The sequence below is a fragment of the Vespula vulgaris genome, chromosome 1, assembly GCF_905475345.1.
Source record: "Vespula vulgaris chromosome 1, iyVesVulg1.1, whole genome shotgun sequence".
In the NCBI taxonomy this organism is placed as follows: domain Eukaryota; kingdom Metazoa; phylum Arthropoda; class Insecta; order Hymenoptera; family Vespidae; genus Vespula; species Vespula vulgaris.
Genome location: NC_066586.1, coordinates 8,242,561 through 8,255,822, shown reverse-complemented (window position 1 = coordinate 8,255,822; position 13,262 = coordinate 8,242,561). Strand labels below are relative to the sequence as shown.

Genomic DNA, 13,262 nt, shown 5'->3' with positions numbered 1-13,262 from the left:
GTAAAAAATTATAGACGATACCAGTTGGTTTTTTAATTTACGAAAAGGATTTTGTATTTCCTTGCAACACTTATGTAAGAGACGCTTTTAATATATATACCCCCCGTCCGTGCCGCTTTCGGCATTTCTCGCATCAACTTTTTTCGGTCGGCCAACTGGCGTGAAATAAAAGGAAAATAAAAAGAAATATCGAAGGAGCCGGTTGATCAGCCGGGACAACGAACGGAAAGGAGAGACAGAGGTCGTGCCGATTTGCGCAGAAGAGATTCGAAAAGATATCGCGAAAAAAAAACGAAGCCTGTTGGAACGGTAAAAATAATAAATGAGATTGCTCCTCCTCCTTGCAAATGGGAAAAAAATTGCGTACGAGTTAAAACTCGTTTTGTTTATCGATTTTACAACGATCTTGGGAATTTATTGGAATTTATTAGATTGAGATCGTTTGAGAAATAGACGAGAAAAATTAACGTTGCTTTGTTAAATTATCGAAATCGTTCTCATGATTTCGTTTCACAACCTTGTCGAGGATTCACGTGACACAACAGCATGCTTCCTTCCTTCGCCTTTTAAACGTCAACTATCGACCTGCTCTAAAGCGCGGCGTAGAGAGCGTCAAAAGTAGCGATTTAGAAGTCGTGGTCCAAGCAATTACCAATTACGTAGAGATCCGACCGCGCCAAGATCAAATTTGCAGTGTGTCCGGTCGCACGGTATCGTTCGAGCTCCTTCTCGGTCTATTAAGAGAGCCGACGCGACGAGGACGAAACGCGTATACTTTTCGAGACCCTTCTATCTAATGTCTCTCTACTATTAGAGTCATGTCTAAAGATCCATCTAGATTGATTTAGATTCGGAATGGGAGAAAAGAAACGTCGTCGTTGATCCGATCAATTTTCTTTATCCGAGATATATCGTAACGATATCCCGCTGAAAACTTTACAGGATTGAACCATTACAGAAACGTAGGATTCATCAAGGTCGTCTACCAGTCGAAGCAAGAAGAGGAAGTCCTTAAAAGTAGAGGAATTCTAAACGATGATCGTCGCTTGGGATTGCAATTTCTCGTGAGTCTTTCCAAGAAATGTGTCTGATAAAATGAACGAAAAAAAAGATAAGAAAAAAAAGAAAGAAAGAAAAACATAGAGCAAGAGAAAAAAGAAACTTGTCTCTTGAATCCAAGACACAAATACACGTTCTATGAAAAAATAATAGAAAAGTAAAAGTAAAAGAGATACCTTTGCTCTAGAAAATTCAATGGAATGATTTAAACCAACAACGAATTTCCGCTATTTCTATACAGTTATTCGCTATATTTATTGGTATGAGGAAAAAGATTCCTTCTATTTGAGAGGAGGGACAAGGTTCGATCTTTTTTTCCGCGTATGAAGGAACGAGATCTAGACGCATCTACGATGGTATCGTCGATTACGCAAAGTTGCACGACGCATATATATACAGTTGAAAAAGAGAGATGGTGAGATCGAGCTTCCAAGAGATCCAAATGGCACCTTCCAAGAGGTAAAGACGGTAAAGTAATCAAGTTACGAGGCGCAACGTACGTGCCTAGGTCACGTGCGCGCGTAAGAGCCACAACACACGTGCGTTGTCCCCGTGGACTACTCAGTTCAGTCTCTCTCTCTCTCTCTCTCTCTCTCTCTCTCTCTCTCTCTCTCTCTCTCTCTCTCTCTCTCTCTCTCACTCACTATCTTTCTCTCTCTCTGGGTCTCGGTCTCTGTCTGTTTGTCTCTCTTTTTTCTTCTTCCTTCGCATATTCTCTCTCTCTCTCTCTCTCTCCCCCTCTCACTCTCTCTCTCGCATACGTGATCGTCAAGTATACCTAGACGAGGTCGCCGTCACCGTCGCTATCGCGCTTATTCTTCTTCAGAAAAATCTCACAATCATCCTCTCCTTTTGTTATCTCGAAAAAAAACGCGTCAACAAGACTTCGATTTCCCGAAGAGTGAATAAATAAATAACAATGTACAGACCGTCTCTCTTTTCATTTAATATCCATTACGTAAGAATAAATAAATCGATTTGATAGATGTACAAGTCCGTTTCTCTCTCTCCCTCTCTCTTTATTATCGTTTTATATCTTATTTCTTGCATCGGAAGTGTCCCAGTGTTAAACGATAAGATGGAATCGCATAAAAGATTGCAACGACAGAGGCTAATAATAAACGGCTGATAATCGTGATGTGAACACGACATAATATACAAAACATTCGCGTCTGTAACACATATATACATTTGTATTGAAATACAGTCCACGAGCGATGTCAACATGTGATGCAATATGGTTTCAATAAATATACTTTATCATGATTTTTCTCTAGAATGTTACGATCTACGCCATATTCGTTTTCCAGGGCACACGAGAATCGATTTCGCAAATTAATGTTATTTCAAATGTGAAAGAATCTAAAATTTTCTCAGATTGACAATTGTCTCTTGAAGGTATTCGCAGAAATCTAAAGTCTAGAAGAAGCAATTGATGATGATAATCATGAACGCTCGTTGTAACGTTGAATTATCTTTCCTACTTTGCGATTACAAAACAAGATTCTAATCAAAGATAGCTATCGACGTCGAAGAAAACTGTAAATATACTTGATTTTCTTTTAAGATGTACGTACATACATATGTATATACGTATGTGTCATACGTTTGTATATATCCTCGAATACCATCGTACTACTCGTATTGTAGACCAGCGTTTCTCAATTTTTTCCGTGTGATCCAATACATATGTTTTTGTAACGATACCAGGACTCAAATATTTACGATATATAATTTTGAAGAATCTGATAAAGACTGGAGTCATTGTAAATTATTACTTTCAAAATTCTCGCAAACTCGCAAAAATTGACTAGAAGAAATCTCTAACAAATTAATTACTTTTCTCGTTTAAATTTAAGATAACAAGTATCATATCACAGGCCCATTAAAAATTTAACGCAGCACGATATTAAGCTTGTAGATCATAGGTTGAGAAACGCTGTTATGGACTGTATGTCTGTAAAATATATCCGCAGAGAATAATTCCTTCGATAATTTGACAGAGAGTCAATCATCGTTACTCTCGTACAGAAAATAAGAAACAAGAAAAAAGAAAAAGAAGAAAGACGAACTCGTTGTTGATAGATACGAAAAAATCGAATAAAGATTCCAATGTAAAATGAATATTAGGACATGTATTGTTAAAACACGAGTGTCAATTGTTCGATAACGAACGCGGAAAAAAAGAAATCGATGTAAATGTTCAAGAGAACATTTCTAAATATAAAAAACAATTTTTTATTTGGGATATATCGGATGTAGCGAATAACTAGGGAAGTTTCGATCGATTGTAAAGTAGAAGGGCTAAGGGAGAAAGGTTATGGTAATGTCTGGCTATTTCAAAAAGGGGTCCCTTTTCCCCCTGGACTATTGCTGGGTGTGGTATTGCATTAACTAAGAATCAAGCAACAGATATATGTATATATTTGTCGACTCGAATTTCCCGCCAAATGTGTTTTTATTCCCGTACTACGATGTGTACTACAATTACAGGCATCTTATTGCAATTTACATGAATATCTCGAGAGATACATATACGTGTTAAATGAAACGCGCGCCTTTATCAGTACAAGTTTTCCCTTCTCGTCGAGTAATTTGAAGTTTCTGCGATAAAACTTAGTAGGTAAAAGAAATCGTAGTTCTCTTATCTTGTTACTTTCCATTATTTACTTTAACACAATGTTTTACGCGTCCTCGATCGCATTAAACGTTCAACCATGCAATGTTGTATATATCAGTTAACCACACACAGTGCTCAAAGTAAAATCATTTTTGCTTTGATAGGATACGATCTTATAAAAATGTTTTATCTTAACAGGGCCATTATATTACGTCAAATAAGTTATCTTTTTTTGCGGAGAAAAATTAAAAAAAAAAAAAGAAAAGAAGAAAGAAAAAAAAGAACAAAGAAAAACGATAATTTATATGACTTTAATGGTCGAATTATCGAAAACACGTGACGACGGATTCGAAGAAGAAAAAAAAATGAAAACGCGATTGTGTTTCTTCTCAGTCGAGAAAGAAAGAGAGAATGAGAAAGACAGAGATAGAAAAGATAGATAGAGAAACAGAGATCCAACGAATTAATTTCACGACGGTACGAAATTCTCACGGGATCTGTCTCGTAATAAATAACTTGCCCGAGGACATTAGTGTACCGACCTCCGGCTCTCTCTCTCTATCTCTATCTCTTTCTCTTTCTCTTTCTCTTTCTCTGTCTCTCTCATCTTCAAAACGGGTTTCCTCCTTCGGCTGAACGCTGCTCGTGCTTCAACGATGACGAATAACCTCGCGGAATTAGCATACTCATGCGGGTACCGAATTCGAGAGGTACGCGCGATATTTTACCATCGATCCCCTCGAATTACGAGCGACCTTGGGATTCCTCGTGAAACGGCTTTTTATAATCGATAACCCGAGAACGTGCCGATAGTTAACTCGACTCTCATCCAATTAAATTAACGAAACTTATCAAAGATAATACTAGAAAATTTTGATGTAGAAGTATATAAGAATTTCTGTCCTTCATAAGATAAGAGAATAAATCTTTCATTGTAATATCATTTTTATATATCATTCACTTGTTGATACTGTTGTTGAAAATATAAAAAATATTGTTTACGTATAGATATTACGTTAATAGTAAGCACGTCCTATCGATAAATGAAAAAATAACTTACCGGATTCTGAAGGTGTCTGAACGCCAAGATTCTCGAGCCTCTTGTAAGCGGGATGATTAAGATGATAGCAATGATCGCTAAGGGTATTTCTCAAGTTCGGTTGATGACTGTTTTCTTCCTCTTTCCTTCTGTCATAGAACCGTCTGACAAGCTGACCCGTAACTTCGCTAACCGGCGCCGCCCTGATGATCGATTCGGACATGCATTCCGATAGCTTCTCGTGTATATTGATCTGATCGTGTCTAAAGACAGGAACTTCGTCGTCTGTATCTGTATCTGACGTCGATGTTGGTGGTGTATCGGGTCTTGTGGAATCTCCATCGCTTTCTAAACTCTTCACACGACATTGTTGAGATTGTTGTTGTTGTTGCAGCAACTGTTGTTGTTGTTGTTGTTGTTGTAACGCTTGATGTTGTTGCTGAACGTTCATCAAGGAACGTGCAGATGTACTAGCACGTGATATGAGCAAACTCCTACCAGCTGGTATTTTCTTTTGTAACTGAGAATCTTTCTTAGCAGGCAAAGTTCTATTGTGCTCCTTGCTGATACACAAGCCGGCCCACATGCAATCATGATGACGAATCTCTCGAGATGCCATACATGTAACTTTGTCATAGATAAGCTCGGGAAGAACGGTCTCGTCGTACGGTCGATTGGAATAGATATCCAGTGGGAAGTCCAAATCGAACTTCTTCCAGATATCCTCCGAAACAACGCTTGCTGTTTCCAAAGCTTCGTCCATAGGGCCCAATTCCGGGCAATCCCAAACAGGTACTGGCATATTACCTGTATAACAACAAATTAGAAACGTGAATCAATTTTAACCAAGTATTTTTATTCTTACTTTCTGTCTTTCCTTTTCTTTTCTTTTCTTTTAATTTTTTTTATTGCTACAAAACTATCATTAAATTCGATCGATAGAACGTAAGAATGACATATAGATTTGAATTATTTATTATGAATTATATCATATAAAATTAATCATTAATCCAATAAGAGTTTATCGATAATCAATAATATCTTTCTTTTTAATCGAGATATTAACTAATCGAGATTAGAAAGTGTTGATCGTATTTGGTGAAGATCATAAAATGTTTGTCGCAATATTACGTTCCGTGTATCGTGAAAGAACGTTTAGCGGTTAACTTTACGACACGTGCCGCAATACATTGATGTATTATCGCGAAGATCAACGTTGTACATCGAGACATGTGAATGGAGGCCGCGTATTAACCTTGCATATTAGCGGTAAAATTAGACGACCTTCCACGTGGACGAACGCTCGATAGACCGGTCGACGTACATATGTATAACATATATGTATGTACATATAAAATATCGCGGCATATATACATACATACATACATACATACATATGTACGTACGTACGTACGTACGTACGTACATGCATGCATGCATGCATGCATGGATGGATGGATGCATACATACATACATATGCGCGTAAATTGCATATAACTAGCTTTTTTCCTTCCGTCATGTATTCTAAGAAAAAATATACACGGCGCCAGGAAAATGTCACGCATTTGACAAAAAATGAATAGAAACAAGTGAGTTTTTGTTATTCTTTCGTAACAAATGATCGACACGTATGATGGATTTTACGGTAGTTAAATATTTACATTTGATCAGATATCCTCGAATAAAATTTTCATTCGCTGTATTAATTATAAGAGCTTCATTTAACAATCTAGAGTATTAAGTATTACCTAAACGATCTTTTTTTTTTTTTCAACGAATAACGAGAGCGATGATATAAATATAAATATAAATACAAATATAAATAAACATCTAAAGGAGAAGTGGAAAGACCATATACGGTGCGAACGTAAGGAAATGAAAGGAGATCGCTATTTATTTTAAAACTCTCCATTCTTCCTCATGCCAGAATAATCCGGTTTCCGATTTCAAAAAGGCAAGGAAATAACAAGTCTCTTGGAATCCTCTTCTCCTTTTTTTGTCCCCCCTTTTCACTGAATAATAAATTCGACAAAAGGAAGAATCGACAGTCGCAACAAATATCAAGAGTATTTCTAAAGAATAGGGAAAAAAGGGAGAAAAAAAAAGAAAAAGTTAAAAAGAAAACAAAAAGCAAAAAAGAAAGCAACAGAAAGGAAAGGAAAGGAAAGGAAAGGGAAGAAGAAAGAAAAGAAACGAGAAAGAAAAAAGAAAAGAAGAAAAAAGAAAAGAGAAAGGTATACTATGAGTATTGGAAGAACCGAAAAAGCTTTGAGAAAAATTCGCGGAAAATCGTTGGCAATGGTGTTCCTATCTCCTTATTTCGTCTCCAGGAATTTCAACGGATCGGCTTTTGCACGCGTAAGAGAAGCCGTTCAGCTGGAAATAGAGCATATCGAGTTATAAGCGTACCGGTAAGGAGCTTACCAGTATGAGTCACGATCAACGAAGAAATTCCACGAGACCTCGGTCGTTTCGCCAGTTGCAACGTTTACGAGAGAGAGAGAGAGAGAGAGAGGAGAAAGAGAGAAAGAAAGAGAAAATAAAAAATAAAAAAAAAATAAGAGAACAGACGATCAGAGAAAAGGAAGCAAATCAAAAGAATTTTTATCGCAAGGCAATAATAAGTTCAGCTCTAGCTTATTCGCCATACCACCACCATCACCCAACATTCCCACTTCTCTTTCGTCTTTCGTTCGTTTCATCCCTGCTTTTTTTTTCTTGGCGTCTGTCCGACGCAAACACAGATGGGTGGTTATGCGGACTGACGCGCGCGCGCACGGACCTTGATCCTCAGGGAGGAAACGCCCTCCTTATCGAATCTCGCGCGAGACCTCTACCGCTGACATCCAAGAAGAAGATGATGATTCAAATCGAGCGAACGACACACAAAGTGACATTTTAACAATCGTGTAACATTAGAAAAGGAGATTAGAAAAGAAATCGGCAACACCCTTCTCCTTCTCCTCCTTCAAACCTTCCTTACCACCACCACCACCACCACCACCACTTTCCAACCCCCATAATCTTGCTGCCTTTGTGTCAAAATATATCTTATCTCAGGCAAGTGTTTTTCTACACGAAACTTCCGTTTCTTTCAATCTTTCTCTCTCTTACTCGACACGTCACTTTGTTTTTCTCCTAACCTTTTGCGTCTTTCGCATTGTTTTCGTGGCAATCTAAACACGGTGAGAATGTGGGTCTTGGTTTTTTTTTTCTTTGTTTGTAGTACACGCCAACTCTTAGAGAGACAGGAACAGTATCTTATTTACATCAAAAACTTATCTGTGAAAAGATAGAGAAGAGAGAGGGAGTGGGGAGAAAGAAGAGAGAAGAAAAGAGGAGAGTAATATAAGAGGTGAAAGCTCGAAAGAAATTTAAATGAAATTCGAATCACAGATTTCTCGTATTTCGTTTGGTATCGGTTGATCCAATGATGCCGATTTTTATCGAATCAGGGGAGAGAGGAGAGAGAGAGAGAGAGAGAGAGAAAAGAATGAAAAAGATGAAGGGTCGATCGTTGAAAAAGAAGAAATCTCTGTTCGTGAAACTAAGCGCCCTTTGTGACGCGTCGCTCGTGAAAAACTTTCCTAGATGAGAAAAACAATACACGCTTGCGCGCGCGGTTACCGCGCGTTCTACCTCCCCCTCCTCTCACCCTCCCTTTACCTGACCCTCCTTCTCTTTAAAACGCTTTCTTTCTTTCTTTCTTTCTTTCCTTCTTTTTTCTTTTTTTTTCTTTTGGAGATTCCCAAGCGAAACATAGCCGAACAAAAGAGAATCGGTAGTAATGGTAATGACCATCGTGAAGCGGCCTTGAACACGAAAGAAAGCAAGCGCGTACCCTTTTTTTCTTCTCGCCTTCGGGCCAACCTAAGAGAAACAAGGAAAGAGAAGGTCTGCTACCTAGGCGCGTCGTCTTCGAAGCGACCTGTTACTACCTCTACTACTACCTACTACTATCAAACGAGTAGTAGAGAGAAAGAGAGGAAACGTGAAAAAGAGATTGTGCCGTTTAGTCGCGTACGATAAACACGGTCTGAAATGTTTTGAAGAACAAAGAGTACATAAATAGCAATAGTTTTTGCAAGTGTTTACTGGAAAAAAGAAATAAGAAGAAGAAGCGTTTTTAGCGAAACTTCTTACGTAGTAAATAAATATATATGTAGGTAAACATTGACGAGTTCAAAAAAAAAAAAGAAAAAGAAAAGAAAATAAAAAAAAATAAAAAACAGGAAAGGGAAAAAAGTAGACAATATATAATATCTGACGATTTTTTTCATTGATCGGATTAATACACCGAGGAGAAATAAAAAGTTTCACACGGCTCGAATATTTTCTTGAAGATCGAAGATAATAACAGAATTGTTAATCTAATTAAAAGAATAAAAAAGAGGGAAAAAAATTGCATCTTGTGAACGAAGTTGAAAAATAAAAAAATTTGAAATGGCGTCGCTTCGAAAGGAAAAGTTTCACGGAAATTAAAATTGCGTTCGAATATCGAACGATGAAAAGAAATTTATTCGATCGAGAATTCGGATAAAGCGTGCGGCTTTCATTTTGAACTTTCGAAAATTGTTTAGAATAGAATATCGCACGGTTTCGTTTTCGACGGCGACAACCGGCGATCGATGGATCGAACTTCTTTTTTACATATCTACACAAAGCGTCAGAACGCATAAGAAAACCGGTCCTCGGTCCGAGGTTTAGAGATCGAACGTCACTCCTCTCCTTCAACGAATATTATCGTTATAACGAGCCGACAGTTCTTTTTTCACTAAATGCTAATTAGCTCACGGAACACATCGCGGATGGAACGATAACTTTTGATTTGGTAAACGGAAGAACTTCTGAGAAGAAAAAGTGGAGGCAGAGAGTAGAAAAATTCTTAAAAAAAAAGAAAGAAGAAAAAAAGAAAGAGAGAAAGAAAATAAAATGCGACGTACTCACCAAAAATCACATAATCAGCCATTTTTAAAAATAAACAATTCGACGAACAATAACCAATTAATATAACTAATAAACAAATAATTTAAACGAAAAACATCAACATCGAAATTCACTCCGAGAACGCATATTACCGTACTACCGTACGGTCGAACAGTTGGCGGGAAAACTGAAGGACGCTTGGAAACATTGTAAAAGCAAAGGGCCTTTTGCAGAATCAGGTAAAAAGGAAAATGGTAGGGATGGGGGTGCAAACGATGGGAATTCCAGGCCCGCACGACGAGGCGTGGCCTTGTATTGAAGGGTACGGAAGCGAGTGAATCGTCCTCCCCTCTCCTTCACTCCCTACCACCCTAACTCCCTCGCTCTTCTACTCCTACTCCCACTCTCTCTCTCTTTTTCTTTCTCTTTTTCTTTCTCTTTTCCTAAAACGGGCACACGAAAGAGAGATGCTTATCTCGCAGTCGACGATTAAAAATCGCGACGACGATAGAAGCGCGGCGCCAACGACGACGATTCAGGTCTCTAATTCGAAAATCGCGTACTTGTAATCGTCGGCTCGACGAATGCGTGATTCAGCAAAAGAGTCTATTTATTACCCATTCCGAAGAGGTGCGAGAGGAGGTCTAGAACGATATTGTAAGGACAAAGCTCGAGGCGAGTTTCCGCTCCCGCGAAATCGATATATACATATACACACACGCGTACAAACATTACACATTATACATGACACAATATGATTACGATATCGATTTCGAGATCAGAGTTTTTCTTTGATCGAGGCTCTTCATTTATTGAGATCTATATGTTTATATATAAACATGGTTAAAGTTCAGATTAAGAAAGAGAAAAAATAATATATATATATAGAATATTCAAAGAAATTTAAATTTAATTAGATGAATGAAATATATATAATGTATTATATATAAATAATATGTGATGTATTATATATATATATATGTATATTAATTTATTAAATATTGGAAATGAGTCAGGTTGAAGATAACTCGAATAATTTTGTCCGGTTTTGAAGACTCATCCGTGTTTCGAATAACAACAGTTTTGAAGTACATTACATATACATGTGCAAACATATTTATCCCGTACAACGTGCACGTTGCGTGAAATTAGGTAAAAGCGTGGGCGGCCGGCGAGAGTCGCGCTTTTTCGCCCGCGTTTAAATATTCACGGCTTTCGAATGATCCGTAACCTACGGCAATTCTCATCATATATATATACAGACACATAACACATGTCCATATTATATATATATATATATATATATATATATATATATACAGACGCACGTAAATACGTAAGTAGAATAGTATCGTGAGAATAGAACAAGAGATTAAACCTTTGGCGTATCGATCGTTACCTACATCTCTCTCTCTCTCTCCGTCTCCATCTCTCTGTCTCTCTTTTTCTCATCAATGGTGACATTAAAGAGAGAGACAAGAAAAGAATCAAAGATAAATGAGTAACGAAAGGAAAAGTAACGAGGTGCCAAGTGAGAGCAAAAGAGCGGGCGAGTGACAGAGAGAGAGGAAGAGAGAAAGAGAAAGATAGAAAGAGAGCGAGAGAGAGAGGGGGAGAGATAAACGAAGAGATGAACTAGACGAAAGAGGAACGCGTGTAAGATAGACAAAGAAAGATAGATATAAAAGCATGGATGAACTCGACACGTGAATTTTAGCCGGTCCATCTTCTCTCTCTCTCTCTCTCTATTCTTTCCGTTAAAGGAATACGCGTACACACCCAAATGAGTATTATAAACTGATCGTTATGACGAAGAAAATTTATAACAGTACGTAAGAAATAAAAATAATAAAAAAATGTAATATGAATAATAAAGTAACGGTCTGACTAGATAATATATATTAATATAACATAGTATAGTATAGTATAGTATAGTATAGTATAGTAGTCGGCTCGGAGGGCGCGGTATGTTCACGTACCTGACAGCCACCACTTCGTGTCGTAATCCAAAAGCGAGATAGTAGTAGTAGTAGTATCCACTGTGGAACGCACTTTGGCGCGAGTTCGAATCTCGCGGTTTTATACAAGTGAGAAAGAGAGAGACGGATAATACCGTAGTAATATAGTAACACCGATTAGGAGAGATCCGAAAATGTACGATTCCCTCTTGGAACGCTCGCCGGTGTGAGAAATATTATCTTTCTCTTCGATCACTCTCTCTTTCTCTTTCACACGCACTGCTTCTCTCTATAAACGCGTTGGTTGTGTTGTCTTGCGTTTCTCTTCGATTAAAGAGAGACAGACAGACAGACAGATAGACAGATAGACAGAGAGAGGAAGAGAAAGAGAGAGAGAGAGAGACAGAGAGGAGAGAGAGAGAGGAGAGAGAGAGAGAGAGGGAGAGGGACAGAGAGATAGAGAGAGAGAGAGAGAGAGAGAGAAATAAAGAAAGAAAGAAAATCAGCTTACAAGGGTGTCCCTTCTTCTTCTCAAGCGTCGCAGCAGCTTATGCTGCTATCGTTCCGCCACAAACGCCCTTGTCGTTTTCTTTTAGAATCAAGATAATTGCTTCGAATAAATTTTATAGAACATCTACTACCGCTGCCTTCTTCAACCAGGCAGAGGAAGAATTTCATTCTTAGAGTAATCCTGTACAAAACTTTCTAAGGTGGTAAACCTTTTATCTTCTTCTTCTTCTCTATTTCTCTTTTCTTTTCTTTTCTTTTCTTTTTCTTTTTCTTTTATTTGTCTGTTCTTATCTTTTATTTTCCCTTTCCTTTTCTTTTATATTTTAGTTACTTGTCGTCCCTCTTTGTACGTCTTACAGTATCATCGGCCTCTCTCGCTCTACGTTAGCTCTCGAAGGGAGTCGTACGTACGCGCACACCGATCGGCAACGATCCGATCCTCTCGGTAAGGCCGGTAAAAGGCGACTGAACTGTGCGATCCCGTGCGCTTTCCTTCCATCTTCCGCGGCTATGTCCACCGCTACGGGACCGGGCGCCAGAACCGTATCATTCGAATGAAGCACCCTGTCCTTATCTCCCATTGAATTTATCGGAATATTAATACACTATTTTTCTGTGTTTTTTCTTCTTTTTTTTTTGGTTATTTAAACATCCTGAATTGATATAAACGTAAACGTACGATCATTTGTAACGATTGCGAATTGAACGTTAAAAATATCGTTCGTTTTCAGTTCGTTGATATTTAGCTCGTTCGAAGAAACTTTAATATCGCGACATCCTTTTCGAGAAAGGCATTCGTCCTCTGGAATATGTTATGGTTTGATGTACGCCGTCTCGCGTAAGTTTGTCATGGGAGAAACGTGGAGGCCACATGTGGTGCGAGCTTGCGGTTGGCAACCTGTCGGAACCTGTACGGATTTAATACTTGCGAGCATGTAGACGTGTTACGCCTTACCCTCCTCCTATCATCATGCTCCCACAATGTCTATACTCCTCGATCGCGTTTATCCGGATAAATTTACACGTCGATAACTTCTTACGCCTCCTACTTTATCCTCTCTCTCTCTCTCTCTCTCTCTCTCTTTTAGCATCTCCTTTCTCTCTCTACCAAACACGTGGACCTTTCGATTCTCAAACGAGAGACGTGAGT

General features: G+C 38.2%; 1 protein-coding gene across 2 annotated transcripts in view; it reads right to left on the bottom strand.

The window, feature by feature from the left end:
- Nucleotides 1–12,600, bottom strand: part of LOC127072519 (myb-like protein Q) — a 34,324-nt gene extending 21,724 nt beyond the window's left edge. Inside the window, exons 1-2 of one of the 2 annotated variants that reach the window (XM_051012967.1) lie at nt 11,624–12,600; nt 4,740–5,525 (exon numbers count right to left, since the gene is read on the bottom strand). In XM_051012967.1, coding sequence (XP_050868924.1) covers nt 4,740–5,520 — 781 coding nt within the window. In that variant the 5' untranslated portion in view covers nt 5,521–5,525; nt 11,624–12,600. The remainder of the gene's footprint in view (nt 1–4,739; nt 5,526–11,623) is intronic. The other variant, XM_051012977.1, reaches the window with a different exon arrangement.
- Nucleotides 12,601–13,262: the final 662 nt, after the last annotated feature.